The 15,716-nt window shown below is 40.3% G+C and overlaps 2 protein-coding genes across 3 annotated transcripts; both read left to right on the forward strand.

Annotated features, from left to right (window-relative positions):
• The first annotated feature begins 533 nt into the window (after window positions 1–533).
• LOC113535917 (protein naked cuticle homolog 2-like) lies at window positions 534–10,806 on the forward strand. 2 transcript variants are annotated; one of them, XM_026929493.3, is made up of 9 exons: window positions 534–769; window positions 897–923; window positions 1,012–1,082; window positions 7,193–7,253; window positions 7,446–7,537; window positions 7,805–7,937; window positions 8,032–8,098; window positions 8,557–8,684; window positions 9,492–10,806. In XM_026929493.3, exons 1-9 carry the CDS (start codon window positions 745–747, stop codon window positions 9,920–9,922), a joined length of 1,035 nt encoding a protein of 344 aa, XP_026785294.3. In that variant the 5' UTR covers window positions 534–744; the 3' UTR covers window positions 9,923–10,806. The 2 variants fall into 2 exon arrangements, with proteins under 2 accessions (XP_026785294.3, XP_026785293.3); XM_026929492.3 differs by having other exon boundaries at window positions 7,446–7,705; window positions 9,492–10,805.
• Window positions 10,807–11,432: 626 nt separating this feature from the next.
• Window positions 11,433–15,686, forward strand: lrrc14b (leucine rich repeat containing 14B). Its single transcript, XM_026929414.3, has 3 exons — window positions 11,433–12,659; window positions 13,927–14,286; window positions 14,373–15,686. The coding sequence occupies exons 1-3, from the start codon at window positions 11,755–11,757 to the stop codon at window positions 14,686–14,688; spliced, it is 1,581 nt and encodes a 526-aa protein (XP_026785215.3). The 5' UTR covers window positions 11,433–11,754; the 3' UTR covers window positions 14,689–15,686.
• The last annotated feature ends 30 nt before the right edge of the window (window positions 15,687–15,716 follow it).

Genomic DNA, 15,716 nt, shown 5'->3' on the forward strand with positions numbered 1-15,716 from the left:
TGGACACCTGACCATCACAACTGTGTAGTTCTTCCCCAAACTGTTGCCACAAAATTGGAAGCACACATTTCTACTGAATGTCTTTGTATGCTATAGCATTACAATTTCCCTTCACTGGAACTAAGACCAACCATGTTCCAGCATGACAATGCTACTGTGCACAAAGCAAGCAACATGAAGACATGGGTTGCCAAGGATGTGTGTGGCCTGCACAGACCCCTGACCTCAACCCCACTGAACACCTTTGGGATGAACTGCAACACCGACTGCACCTCAGACCTCCTCATTCAACATCAGCGCCTGATCTCACTAATGCTCCTGTAGCTGAATGAGCACAAATCTCCACAGCCACGCTCCAAAATCCTTTCCAGAAGAGTGGAGGTTATTATAACAGCAAAGGGTTAGTGATGGTCAGGTGTCCACAAACTTTTTGTAGTATAGGTGATAAATATGCTCCAGTTGCTGCTCAGTAACCAATGAGTGAAGAGAGGCGCGTCTAGAGAGGAGGGAGGGGAGGGGAGGGGGACTTTCACAATTTATAAGATGTGCATTTCTGCCTCACAGGGAAAAAAGCCTCAAGTGGAACATTCCCACGCAGCAATCCACAGAAGTTCAGTCTGTTAGTGCACAGTATGGACAATCTCACATGCAGCCCTGCTACTTCAGTCCTCCTGCACCAGTCATGGCACAGAGAAGCCTTCAGATTTTCCTAATTACATCATTATTACAGCATTAAAAACGAAGATGGGGCTTTTGCACTCGAAAAATGGTGAGTTTTTTTTTTTTTGTGAATAATTTTTTTTTAACCTGAGATGTATTGTAGGCTAATTATACTGAATATACTGTATAGCCGGACTATTTTATATCACCTCACACATCTGCTCTGGTCTTTGCAGCGTGTAAACGCAGGGAAAGTCCAGAAGGTAGGCTATATAACCTGCGTGAGATTCGACACTTCAGAGTGTTTTGTGGCTATTTTGCGTTGCTGAAGCATTTTTGGTGTGATTTTAGGTGGCACTCTGCTGCTGCTGCAGGGAGAGTCCTGTCCTCCCAGCGAGTCGCACACAACCCGACACAAGCAGGTACGAGCGAACACACCTCCATTCAGGGCTTCTCTTAACCCCTGTGTTGTCTAAAGGGTTAAAAATGACCTGCCACTGTGTTTAACAGCAGAGAAAACGAGTGGTGTGCACTGATTAATGCAGGCTTTCTGCTCTCTCAAGACTTTTGTTTTGAGTTTGTGATGAATGACAGGTTGTTTCTTCATGAGAAATAGATTTGAGGTTTGAAATGCAATTAAGCTGCTTCATTTTAGGGGTGGGGTAGCAGTGGCTTAGTGGTCAGCGCGCCTGCCTCGAACCTCCAGGGTTTGGGGTTCGATTCCTAACTCTGCTGGAGTTTGCATGCTCTCCCTGTGATTTGGGGGTTTCGTCTGGGTTTTCCTGTAGGCTGATTGGCATCTCTGAGGTGTGAGATTGTGTCCTGCAATGGGTTGGCTCCCTGTTCTCTCCAGGGTGTCCCAAGTGCCCTGGGATAGGCTCCAGGCTATGTGTAGGCTATGTCCCTGTGTGGGATAAGTGGTACAGAAAATGGATGGATTTTATGGGTTTAGTGAAGGCAGGTCTTTTTTGACCCTTAGGACAAGGAGAGTATACCTAATATTAGCTAATATAAGACTACACAAGGGTTAATAGCATACATTTCTTATTACACACTGTGATATTAATCAATAAAACCTATGCTTTTAAAAAATAAGCTTACATAGCATATTAAATCTCTCTCCCTCTCTCTATCGTGTTCTCTCTCTCACACACCCACACACACATTACCCGACTATAGGATATAAAGTGATGGGATAATAGTCCCTAGAAAAGTAGGACCATAAAATATAGTGAAATGGATCCTATATGTAATCATTTCTATGATAGTCCTCAGAAGATCTTCAAACTTGCTTAGTTGCCTTAAGTAACTGTGTAAGTTCAGTAAATCGCAATAGTTTTTGCCCCAGAATCTAAGCTTTCTTGCATTTGTCCTCTACAAAGTACTAGGCACAGGAAATGTGATATGTTTACAGCAGGGTATGAAGTAGACTTTGGTTTCAAATAAAGAGTGTTTATTGCTCTTATCCCCAAACTGTGGGTGCATTTGTGATTTTTTTTTTTTTTTAATTTTCAGCAATTTCACAATTTACAGCTTCTTTTTTTTTTTTGGCAATTGCTATGATTTGGTTGAGATTTGATTATGTATATGATTTAGTACTTCTGCAACACTGATATTCAGATGTTTTAGACCCTTTTCTATCGTATAGTCTATTGTGAGCCTTTCATGATAGAATATATTCAAGCATTTTGCTTTTGCGCCACAGTGAATTTTTAGACTGGAAGCACTCTGTGAAGCTTAAGCCATTTTCACCAATAGATAAGGCACTTTTCAAAGTAGTTTTAACTTTAATGCTAAATTCATTACACTTAGAAACCAAATGTTTGTAGATGGACTAAGCTCTTTAATGGTGTTTGGGAAGGGTGCTCTTTCCTGTCTCTCCTGCCTTCTCATTCTCTCAATTGAGCCTGGAAGCTTCATCACAGTGTGAAATGCACATGGCTGGCAGCCAGAAGAGCAGGGCCCTTGAATGCAGCTCCACCGCACATCTGGTACTGGTTTTGAAAACACAGAGAGGGGCTGTCCTGGGAAAATGGGGGGAAGTGGTTGGAGGAGGAAGAAGGAGGTGTAGTTAGTGGGAGGAGTGGCATGACAAAGGGTTGTGGGAGACCACTTATGAAATGGAGATGACTGAACTTGGGGAATTGGGATGAGAGGCCTGGGGTTAGTGAGGATTCCTCATGCCTCAGCTCAGCCTGTTAACTACCTGTTGTTGGTTAACACTTATTGATATACATATTATAAATTTGTGAGATCTGTCCTAAAATTGAAAATTATGGCTTGGACTAGTCCAGGACTGCAGTTCAAAACTGCACTGCTATATATCATACTGGCATTATTTTCCTGTATTAATTGTGTGAATGACACAGGACATATGACATAGGCATGTCCAGTAAAGTAAATATATTTATTCTGTCATTGAATGTCATGTGATATATATTTTAAATATAATCTTTTGAATCCATTTGCACATTTTATTACATTAAAGTCAAAAGTAGTGTGCGGGCCAGTTTTAACAGAGCCAAGGCTTACAGAAGAACTTTACTGAAATTTTAAAGACTGCTTAATCAGTTGTCAGGTTTGTTACATTACATCTCTGATTTATCTGTACTTTACAGTCATTTTTAAATAAAGCAAATTGACAACTTAGTTGCTGATAATAGTAATATTCATACTCCAAATTTCTGTGTATTTTCAAAAAAATATTAGTTTAATGGCCTTCATGTCTTCTGGAGATGAGATTAGCGTGGATGATTTGTGCATTCTCTGTGTCTAATTATAACATTTCCCTTTTGTGTGAATCATAAAGCCTGGGACACTTGAAAGGGCCAGGCCACTGTGCTCAAAGCATCCAGTGTTTTCTTGGAGAGCCTGGAAGAAACCCCTCTTTCACCCTTTTTCCGCTCCCAGACGCACTTCAAAGGCCAGGGGGAGGGGAGCGTGTGCCGCAGCCTCTGAGCCGTGACTCTGTCTTGGGGAAAAAGCCTGGAATTGACCGTAACTTGTTTACTCAAATGGTCCAAAATATAAGCAGCCAACGTGAAGCATAGCTGTGTAGCACATGATGTCTGTAGAGCTAGAACCAGTCGACCTACTATGTGGTTCTCAAATTGTTTCCTTGCAGCAAAGCAAGTTCTAATACAATTTGTTAGGAATTTGGTCAAATTGTTTGTGTAGTTAAGCTAATGTCCCGCCATTTCCCTTAACTATTCTTTAAGCACTTACCTGTCGGGCTCTTGCTAAACAAAAATCTTAGTAAGAAAAAAGCAATTTTTAGAAATTACTTAATGGCATAGCAGTAAGAGCGTACCTTTTTAGCTTGAAACAGTGTTTGTATAATAAACAAAGAGGTTGTTTCTTCCTTTTATTAAAGAGAAATGAGATATGTTGGTTTATGGATTAGTGTCGAAGTCCATATTCTTGACATCCTAGCAATGCTCTGAAGTCTCCCATCAACACGTCTGTAAAGTAATGTGAGTCATGCTGAAGTACTGATACGCACTAAACAGAATAACAAAGGCTCCATTCACTTCAAAACCTGTTTGCTTTGACTGACTTGAAGAATGCTGGCATAAAAGACAATGCCATGGATTATATTTAATGTGCCGTGAACTACAGAATATTTAGTACTAATGTATACATTGTTTACAATTCAAAGCTGAATTTTACTGTTTATTAGTGTGTTAGAATCAAATAATATTTTATTTTCCTGTGAGCGCTGGTAGAGGTAAAAGACACTATAGTGTAGTCTTGAATGCAGTTTTGTTTATCTGACTTGTTTATCCATTTGATTGCATGAACACAGCAAGTGAAACAAGGTTCAGGTTTGCATGACAGTGTAGTGCACAACCATAAAAGAAAAAAAAAATCAGCCAATTCCAAACTCCACACCAGTGGAGACAGTAAATCAGGACGTTTTAACGTACCATAGGCCCTGACCGTATCCTAACCTGCTTTGGCTCAGTGATGATGCAATGACAGTGTTTCCCCCCCCCCCTCTCCCTCATCATGTAATAAGGCTTTAGTCCAGGTGTTTGGTGACAGGAAGTGAACTGAAACAAAGCAGACCACTGTTCCCAGCACTGTGAGTGGGTTCAGAGAGTGGTGTGTGTGGGTGGTGGAGAGGAATCAGGGTTGGTGGGGGTGGCTGGTCTCGTGACATCCAGTGTAGGGCAGGAAAAGGCCCCCCCTCAAGCTGGTAACATGAGCACACATGAAAGGCCCTAGAGCAGGCCGAGCGTGGCAGTGGCTTGGCTGTGATGATGGCAGAACTCACTGGCAGAAAGGCCAGTCACTCACTGCGCTCGTCTGCAAAGGGCTTTGTTCTCCTGCACTGGGCCGCACTTTAGACCTGTACATCTATAGGTTTTATGGTCACACATTGTCCTTGCTCTTTGCTACTGCTCCTCATTATGTTAGCCTCACTGGCACGAAGTATTTCCCTGTTTGTTTGAAGTTTAATTTGATGCAGGTCACTCATATGTATGACAGATGTTTCCACAGGTACTTGCCTCTTTTTATGGAAAGTGCAGTTGTGTGTGCGAAACATATGCCATGCACATTTTGCTTTTAAATGAGTGCACTGTGGGGGGTAATATTTACTAGGAATATAAGTGACTTAATGAGTCTTGTTTTATTATGCAGGCTGATGTAAAGTCTGGCAGAAATGGTACAGCATTTATCATGCAATTGCTTTATGTAGGAGCCCTAGATTTATTATTCTCTTAAACTCCATATTGCATATGTTACAAAGTTAATTAGTACTATTAGCTTGAGGATCAGGATCGATTGTTGAGCTGTTGTTTCTGATCAAACCAGAGAGTGTATATTTGCTTGTACCACGGTGCAATTGAATGCACGATCCTGGGCGTTCAGTTTCCCAAAAGCATTGCAATATGTAGAACATCTTACCTGGGAGAGAGAGAGAGTGTTAAATGTGATGATACCAATAATAACAGTTGTTAAATAGTACATCTTTGTGCTGCGATGCTTTTGGGAAACTCAACCTTGATTGGTCAGAAGGTGTTGATTACTTTTCTACAGTGGCAGCTCTGACTGTAGTTCCACCATGGTTTATATTACGGCACTCATTCTAATATGTTATCTTTTCTATACAAATTACACAGGAGCTTGTATGGATGCACACACTCATAAATGATAAATGGACTTAAAATACGTGTGTAATTGTTGATATGGCAAAGTTTTCACAGTTACGCAATTTAGCGTTATAGCAGTCAGAGTTAAAGCCGGTCTTTCGAGTCTTCTGATATGGGAAAGTCTTCAGGGCAGAGGGCTTTGTGACAAAATGCATTTTTCTTCAAGAGAGAGAAAAATGTTTAGTTGGTGGTGGAATTACTGTTTATAGCTGCTGTTTTAATGACATTCCCGAACATGAAATGTAACTATAATGGATAAAATGTATGACATGTAAGTTTTTAATAAATAAAAATAGTTAGCATTGGCAAAGTTTTGTATTATAAGAGCAGTAAGACACTTCAGGACATGCTGTTATTGGAAAATAATCAATGTCAGGGTGGTAACGCATTACACCACCCTGTTGTTTATGTACATATCTGTGGGCGTCTAAAACAATTCCAACACAAAAATACCCATTTTTCCTAAACATTGCTTATGTGACCTGTTATGACTGCTTTCTTACCTTTTATTTAGCGCACATGAAGACGGCAACAAATATTTGCAGCTTCATCACTGGATCACTCGGTACAGCCTTTGTGGTCCGTAGTTTGTAAGTAAGATCTTTAGACCACCCTGTTTTGTGTTGTATAACTCTGGTTTAAGGCCAGACAGTCAGCTTTCATATCTGAAGCGACCTGCAGGGATTTGACTCATCTTCTGCATTGTTTAGGGGCACATGAAGCAAATTATGACAGAGAGATTAGTTAAGATGGCAAGCAGTTTTGCACTGTAGGCTGTTTTACTTCCTCCAGCTAACATCAACAGTGCAAAGCGTCTGGAAACAATTGTGCTCGAGACCACAGGAGTGCAAAGAATGAAGTTAACGTTTTTCTCCCCTTCATAGAGGATACATTAGGGGGTTGATTATAAACTAAGCAGACAAAGTGCAGCAAGGTTTTTTTTTTTTTTTTTTTTTTTTTTTTGTGTGTGTGTGTGTGTGTGTGTGTGTGTTTTACATGTCCCAAGCAAAGATTAAGAAAACTCACAGATGTATTTTCATCACTTTTTTTTTTTTTTAATATGGGTTCATTTTATAGTCTTGTGAGTGCAAAAAGTTATGGAAAATATGTGCATGTGTCTAGAAGGATTGTATTTCAGACAAATTTAAGTTTGCATAGCTTTTTTTTTTTTTTTTTTTGACACAAACTTGGAACACATATGAAAGAGCTGGCTGAAGTGTTGAGCCTCTGACCTAGACACTGATATACTACAGCTTTACAGATGTGCTGGATTCTGCAGTTCTCTCATCTGCTCACGTCCCTGCCAGACAGACACACCAGCCAAACATGATTATTTTCTCACTGTTTCTCCCACTCCCTCTGTCTTTTCTTTGCAGGATGTATGTGGTGCAGAGCTAAGGGATGACCACTTCTTGGATCATGGCTGCCCTCTGGAGGGTAAGATTAGAAACCCTGATGGGAGCTTACAGAGTAACACGTTCTTGAGAACCTCTGTGTTACTGCAAGCTGTAAATCCATTATTTTCATATTGCCAATGGTGGGGTTCCAGCTGTTCTGTTTGAATCATTTGGACGTTCAGTATATGTTATTCATTCACTTAAGCATTTTTGGCCTTTGTTTTATTTGCAGTAATCTTGCCACCAGAGAGAGCAGCTGAATCTCAAAGTTACAAAGTTTCATCAGAAAATGGAGATCCCCTGAGGAGGAATGCAAAAAATGATGTGAGTGAATGCCCTGAAAAGATTATAAAAGATTGCCGTTACGACAGTCCAAGCGAGAGCATTCATTTACAGGACATGGAGTGTAATGTGCCTGTTGTGGATGAAAATCACCAAGAGTGGGTGTTTACTTTGTATGACTTTGACAACAGTGGCAGAGTAACCAAAGAGGTAATGGCTATATTGTCAGCATTCTGTGTGGCTCTGAAACCCCCTAAACTAACAGCACAGTGTCTCAAAGTGTTGTGTGTGTGTTGTTTTACGCTGTAGGATATGTCCAGCCTGATGCATACCATCTATGAGGTAGTGGAAGCATCGGTCAAACAGTCTGCACTCTGCGACAGCAAAACTTTGCGTGTCAAACTGTCTGTAACACCCTTAATATCCAGTAACAACAGAAGAGGTGAGTCTTTCCTCAAGTTTATTCAGAACAGATTTGTCATTTTAAATGTGACTTAACAAAGTATTGATCAGGTGGAACTTTAATCCCCTGTTAGAACGAGATATTGGTCTTCCACCGAACAAGCAGGACCACCTGGAGGAAAACCACCAGATTCACATCAGGTCAGCTCATTATTTAAAGTGTGAGTTCCAGCTTGAAGAATACCTTTTAAAAGAATGCATACTGAGGCTTTTCAAAATGGGACAAGGTTAGGCTGAATGTAAACTTGTCTAAAAGAAAAAATATCGAAGATTTGTTTCCTTTCTAAGTAACAGTCTAAACAATGGAATTCTCAATCGTGTGATGTAACTGGGTGGCACGTTGGCACAGCTGGTAGCATTGCCGCCTCCCAACTCTGGGTTCTCTGGTTTTCTTGCACTTCCGAAAAACATCCTACTAGTTGGATTGATTACCCTAAGTTGCCCATAGGTGTGAATGTGTGTGCATGGTGCCCTGAGTAGGATAACTGTTACTGAAGATGTATGTGGTGTAGCTGCAGAAGGATATGTCCAGCCTGATGCATGCCATCTTGTTACAGTGTATTGGATGATTTTTTTAGACATACTTTTTAACCCCACAGAGGACAGAGCACAGATCCTGCTGTCAGCTCTGAGAAGAAACTTTACCGCATTGATGAGAACACGGAACGCAGAAACCACTATTTAGACCTGGCTGGGATTGAAAACTACACCTCCAGATTTGATGCAGGTATCAGTGTGGCACACATGAGCTCAAGGTTAATAGGGCTCAATGAAACTTTTAATGTTGGTTTTGAAAGAAGAATTTAAAGAACAATTAGAAAAGCTCAGCACAGTGAATGTTGGTATGTAGTGTGAGCAGCACAGCAGCTGGGAAAATGCCTTCCTGAATATTGAATATTTATAATACTAAGATTATTTCAAACAGCCACGTCAGAATTATGATAAATCAGACTAAACAATGTTTATGTAATGTCGCACACAAAAAGTATATATGTAACCAGTCAAAAGTAAGGACATTTTTTATAGAGGATTTTTCTTTATTTGTGCTATTGTTCAAATTTTAGATAGAATTACACATAAATGCACAAGTTATAAATACATTAAAATGATGTTATATTTTCTAAATCATTTTGATACTTTGCACATTCTTGGATTTCTCTGAGCAGCATAGAGCAGCCTCTTAGAAAATTTTATATTTATTTTTATTTTTTTGGGGACCCCGTGGGTTCTCTGTAGGGCTTCTAGCAGAAACATTTTACGGAGCTAAGAATATTTCGATATTTCTGTTCTGTTGCCCTTAGAAGCAAATTTCAAGCACAAGACTTTAGATCTTTTAAGATGTTAAAAAAAACCATTCAGTCATTTGCATCGAAACTGACTGTACTGCACCAAACACTAAATGCGTTTACTAGATAGCATAGCATTTTTGGTGTGTTATGTATGTATATATTCAAACAACTTTTCCAAATCATTTAGGAGGAGCTTTATCAAATTGTCTCCTAATTGCTGATTGGTAAAACCTATCTGATTTCAGACCACATGTCACCCTATGAGGAGCAGTGTCAGGACAGCCCCGCACATGGCACCCGCTCTGCCCATCATCGATGGCCTCAGCTAGATCGTGGCAGTCTGGGGAAGTCCGGTGGCCGTCGCCTCCCTTTTCTCAGGTCTCTGCGGAGCCGCAGCAAATCAAACAGGCTTCATGGGCATCACCCAGTCAGCTGGTGCTGTCCTCCTGCACCACAGCAGCAGCCTCTGCATTACAGTCACAGTAAGCGTGTTCATGCCAGGCCTCGTGATGCCACATCGGCCTCTGTGCCTCATCCGGGGCTAGACTTGGAGCTGCAGCCTGGAACAGGAATTTCTCCTGGTGGGTTCATGCCCATGGCTCAGAGACATGAGCACCATCACCTTCATGAGCATCATCATCATCATCACCATCACCACCATTACTATTCCTCCTGACTGCAGCCTCTCAGAAAGAGAGACAGACTGAGAATGAGCTTTTTAGGTGGTGACCCTGAAAATTGCACACACAATCTTTCTTCGTAAATCACATCCAGGATCAGATGTGGAAAGGGACAGCATTTCTCTGTATTTGAGAGAAAAACAAAAATTTGTTAACTGTCTAAGAAAGCTAAAAAAAACTATGCATCATTTGTTTTTTTCCATTATCTACTACCAATAAATAACTGTTTTACTACCTTTCTTTATAAGTTCAATAAAATAAGTTCCAATTGATTCTGAAAAAAAAAAAAAAAACCTTACAGTGATGTATCGTGCTTGTAAATAGAATTGTGCAGAGTTCTGTCCTGGCATAGAATGTAATAGATTAATGTATATTTCCTCCTGAAAAGTAGCTGATATGGCTGTTGTTTCAGAAGTCAACTCACTTTTCTAAGCCCAGAAGACTGATAGGAAATCTCTAGATTCTTCTGTAGAAATAACCACTTTTTTCATAAACCCTATATTTCTAATGTATGTTGAAATTGTGGCATATTTGTGCATTGAAAATATATAACAATAATCAATGATTCTATAATCTTGAATCCATTGTTTAACATTTATATAAATTACAGCCTAAAGATTTTACAGGAAATAATGCTGTAAATTTGAAGACTGAGGTGTTTTAAAAATATATTTATATTTTTAAGAATTAGACCATCCAGGCCAGGATGTGAGTGTATATTTTATTACAGAATCTGATACAATATTGTAGAGGTCATTTTTATACACAAGGTCTGATAAGGAAACTATTACATAATTTATAGTATGAAGATGGTATGATAGTTGTATAACCCTTTTTAAATTAGGAGAGATGTGAAAATAATATAAACACAATCACAAGTATGAAATGGTATCAATACATACATAATTATGTATAATTGACATATACATAAATTGTTACTTAAATTGGCTTACACAGCAGGTGATGTTATTGAAACCGTATGGTTTGAGCTGCTGTTAAATGACTGAGTGCTTTCTGAGGGATATAATTTATGAAGATAAAATCTGTGAACACGCATCTCTGGATGGGCTGATGGGTCCTGAACATTTAAGGGGTTAAAATACAAAGATCTTTTAATTAGCATTCAACTGGTGAATATATTTATGTTTTATGTCAATTAGAACCTTAAATAATCCATTCTTTAAAGGTTGAAGAAATTTATGTGTGGAAAGCCCACTGGAAATGGTCAAATCATAGAATCATCAATAGCACTAAAACTGACTTTATAAGAATTCACCAAGATGGTGATCACACCCAGGTGCTGTGATGGAGTGAGCAGTCTGTGCATGAGAACTATCTAGACAAAATGTGTCTACGGGTGGTTTACTGCAATTTTTGAACTTTTAATCTAATTTCTTGAATATTTATAATACTGGCAGTATTAATCTTTGCTTCATTCTTAATCTTGCCTAACCTTAAATTAAGTATATAGTACATACAGTATATAGTAGGTAAATAAGGAAAAATCAAATAAGTCTCTTCTACTGCTTGGCCTAGACAATCAGAAGTGTTGCTTGTTACCATCCTGTAGAAAAGCTCAGTGCAAGTCATAGTTTCAAATAGAACTATTGCCTGTGAGGCAGGTTGTGTCTGAGGCCACGAGACAGCTGGTGCTAAAAATAAATCCCTCTCAACTACCACCTCCTCACTCTCACGGCTCGACACATAACCCGACACATCCCATGCTCATACACATGCTGGTACGACGAAAGGGGGAAAAAAACACTTTCAGTAATCTTTCCGCAAGGCTGACACGTTTCAGAAGAACAAAAGAGTTGCCAAAAACAGCATGAAAAGCTTGAAATTCTTGGCAGCAGAGGGTTTCGTTCGAAGTGGGCCATGTGTCGGTAGGAATCTCAGTTGCTTGTCTTACAATCTCTACCCAATCCTGTTTAAGGCCAGCTACCTGCTGGAAGAGGCAGATGTGCTCCATTACTTGGTTAAGACGTGGCCTCTGACTGAGCTCAATCTGCGGAGATTACTGGGAGAAACTCCAGACTGCCAGACAGATCTCACTTCGCGCACCTGCAGCCTCTGTCTCAAAGCCCTGCTGATGGGATTGAAGGACTATGTTCTTTATGAACCAACCACATATGCCAAAGTCCTACGGGTGGTGGATCTGACTGGGCTGCAGGATATCCAGCACCAGGCCTGCCCATGCAGAAGCTCGCTGGGCCGTTGGGCTCGCACTGAACTGCTCACACGCATGTGCTACGAGACCATGGCGGCCATGCAGGCAGATCAGGCAGCAGCATCAGCCTGGGCGGTGGCGGTGGACGTCCGAATCAATGCCTTCGTAACAGGACGAAACTATGAAATGGTGGTCCAGGCTCTACTGTTGCTCAGGCACTGCCCGTTGAAGCTGCGCTGTGTGGGTTTGCGTGTTGACTCACTTCCTCTGAGGAACCTCTTCTATTTGCTGCGCCTGGTCAACACTGAAGGCCTGCAGAAGTTGGAGGTGGTGCATAATGTACATCTGGAGGCTCCACATCTGGAGGTGATGCTGTCACAGCTTCATTTTCCCCAGCTGCGCTCACTCACATTACCGGCGCAAGCACTGGATGTGCGCAGACTGACTCAGGGTGATGAGGACCTACTCACAGTCCTGGGAGAGCTGATGAGCAAGATGAGAGAGCTGAGAGAGCTCTACCTGGGCTTCTCGACCCTTACAGGACAACTGAGACGACTGCTCAGGTGAGGATGTAATGTTTATTATCATCACCACCTCACAGCTCCAGGTGCTCCAGTTCAATCCTGAGCAGGGGTTACTGTCTGTGTGGGTTTTTCTCTGGGTTCTCTGGTTTCCTCCCATCTTCCAAAGACATGCCAGGAGGCAGATTAGCCATGCTAAATTGCTACTAGGTGTGAATGTGTGTGCATGGTGACCTGCGATGGATTGCAGTCTCATCCAGGGTGTATTCCTGCCTCATGCCCAGTGTTCCTGGGACGGGCTCCGGCTTGACCCCTACCCTGATCAGAATAAAGTGATTACTGAAGATGAATGAATGAATGAATGAATGAACAACAAAAAACAATAATGACCTATAAATATTTTTTCTCAGACACAAAAATGCTTCATAGAGGAGAAACAAAACATTACAATACATACAGATGAAGTATTAAGAAAAATATACAGATAGGGGTGTAGTTATCTTTGGACCTGAGGATATGATGGGTCCCAGGTTTTTTTTGTACCAATGATTTGTCAGTAAATCTGAAAAATATAAAATGTTTACACCAAAAGTATACTTATAAACTTAATCAACATTCCTAATTTTCGGCTAGTTGCCTGTGCCAAAAATAAATATTTTTTTAACTCAGTCAAGCTCCATGCATGTGATCTTATAGTATTTTTTAATTGTTATTGGCCCATTATTCAAATAAATAAATAAATAAATAAATAAATTTCTTCTATTATGGCAAGCTGTCAAAATGTGCACAAAACACATTATCCATAAGCTTCCCCACTTTTAAAATTCTCCACTACACCATTCAATACAGACAGTTAATCTAGACATTATAAATAAATGACAAAATATGATAATAATGATAACCATCGGTTGTTTATGTAGGACAGGACAGTTATTTGTTTTGCCTGACTGTTAGAATGCAGACAGCTGCTCCATGCCGAAGCAAATTGATGACTCTGGCATCCGTGTAAAATCACTCATAAGGATGGTCAAAACAATGCATTGGGATGTAACAACAAAAAGTACTTAAAGTAATTAAGTAAAATGTAATTAAGTAAAATGTGACCTCAGTAAAAGAAAGATAACGCTTAAATAATAAAAGTAAAATAAACTGAGGGTCATGACCAGGGGAGCTTATAATAACACAACAACACAACAGCCTTCTTTGTTCTATTCTTGTTGACAGCAGCCATACAAATTCTTTACCAGGTATTTAGGACTTGTTATTGTGTCACAGTGTTATACAAATGACCTATCTGTACTGTCCTCAGTCCTCTGAACACCCCACTGCAGTGTATAGAGCTGGCTAACTGTTGCCTCAGCCCTGTGGACATGGCTTACCTGGCTAACAGCCTGCACAGCGAGTTCCTAGTAAAACTGGACCTGAGTGGCCATGTGGTGGCTGATCTCTTCCCCAACACCTTCCGTAAACTGCTGCATCGCTGCTCAGCTACACTCAGCAGTCTGGGCTTGGAGGAGTGCGGCCTGTCAGATGAGAACCTGGACCTCCTCATTCAAGCACTGGGACCTTGTAATGCCCTACAAGAGCTTAAGATTCTGGGCAACCCACTGAGCACAGCAGCCCTGCACCAGCTCTTTAACATGCTGGCACAGGGCTATCCAGCTCTGAGGTAAGGACATCTAGCAAGGAACACTGCTTATAAATCTGCTGAAGTAAGTATATACTGTTTGGTTTAGTCAAATATATCTTTGCTAGGTATATAGAGCTGCCGGTGCCTCGTGACTGCTACTCTGAAGATGCAACCTACCCACTGGATGATTCCACGCTGCTGAGTTACGATCGAGAGAAGTTCCACCAAGCCAGAAGCGAACTGGTAGCCATTCTGGAACGAGCTGGGAAAGGACATATTGAAGTATGCACACCGCTGCTTGGCGTCTATGATCCTGACATCCATGAGACAAGCAACGAGCTAGGGGTTTCTATGCTGCACTCCTTTAATACAGTCATAGGGAACTTTATACAGACTGTGACAAGCGTGAGTGAACGGAGAGAACACAGCCTAACTGAGTGAGATCACAGAACCGGGAGGTTTATTGTCCTATTCAAAATACAGCATGTCTGATTAAACTTGCAATTTGAGGTGCAAGAACTCCAAAATACGGGAAGAGACAACGGAGTGCATGGGGAAGAAAATGGCCGGAATTGTGCAATACAGAACTAGATTTAGATCATCTATTCATTCACTCATTAAGTGATTATGCAGAGTGTAAATATTTCAAAAGGAATTCTTGGTTGTTCATAGAACCAGTTACACACACACAGAGGTATCAACAAAATTATTTTAACCTAAGAAGAAAAACAGTACTAAACTTTGTCACTAGAGTGGTAGTGTTAAGGGTTCATCTTTTGTACTTTGTGTGTGTGTGATTATATATAAAATCACCTGGAAGCGTGGATATACAATACCTTTAAAAATTATTATTTTTTTTTTCACAGTTAATTTTTTTTTTCCTTCAGTTCTCATTTTTTTCCCCCACAGTTTTTTTTTCACCACCAGAAGCAAATGTGTCTTTTCCCCTTTATTCGAGTCTGGTCTGACTACTGCTTTAGCTGTAAAAGCAGAAAACATGTCTTCTGTACCGTTGTAGGAAAGGATTAGAAATCTTAAATGTAGCTAAACTGTACATGTTGGCACCTTTGCATAAGTAACCAGCCTTTCCAATACCAGTTTAATGACCTAGAACTCTACTGAGCAGATGAAGACGTTCTAAGCAAATGCACTGCAGTGGTTTATTTTTGGGAAAAAAATGCAAAATGTTCAACTTATGTACAGTTAATTAGTTTCATTCAAATGCATAACTGCAGGAAAAACCTGGTGTTTTGTAAAGCATTCAGTCCTGTGTAAATGCTGGGATTTGAAATAGTCAATTGATTTACAATTTATCTGACTTAAACAAATCTGTGATGAAATGTTTACTTATGACATTTTACATGATAGCAAACTTTTATTATTATTTTTTTGGGTGTGTAGGCAAAGGTCAGTGATCTTCAAATAAACGTTTAACATAACTCAGTTTCTGCTTTTACTTTCAAAGAAAG

Source organism: Pangasianodon hypophthalmus, chromosome 23 (genome assembly GCF_027358585.1).
Source record: "Pangasianodon hypophthalmus isolate fPanHyp1 chromosome 23, fPanHyp1.pri, whole genome shotgun sequence".
In the NCBI taxonomy this organism is placed as follows: Eukaryota; Metazoa; Chordata; class Actinopteri; order Siluriformes; family Pangasiidae; genus Pangasianodon; species Pangasianodon hypophthalmus.

Coding starts and splice junctions, on each gene's coding strand:
- LOC113535917 (XM_026929492.3), top strand. CDS start 745: ATGGGGCTTTTGCACTCGAAAAATG. Junction 7,706..7,804: donor GTGGCAGAGTAACCAAAGAG/GTAATGGCTATA, acceptor TTTACGCTGTAG/GATATGTCCAGCCTGATGCA. Junction 8,099..8,556: donor AACCACCAGATTCACATCAG/GTCAGCTCATTA, acceptor TTAACCCCACAG/AGGACAGAGCACAGATCCTG.
- lrrc14b (XM_026929414.3), top strand. CDS start 11,755: ATGAAAAGCTTGAAATTCTTGGCAGCAGAGGGTTTCGTTCGAAGTGGG. Junction 12,660..13,926: donor CAACTGAGACGACTGCTCAG/GTGAGGATGTAA, acceptor TACTGTCCTCAG/TCCTCTGAACACCCCACTGC. Junction 14,287..14,372: donor CAGGGCTATCCAGCTCTGAG/GTAAGGACATCT, acceptor TATCTTTGCTAG/GTATATAGAGCTGCCGGTGC.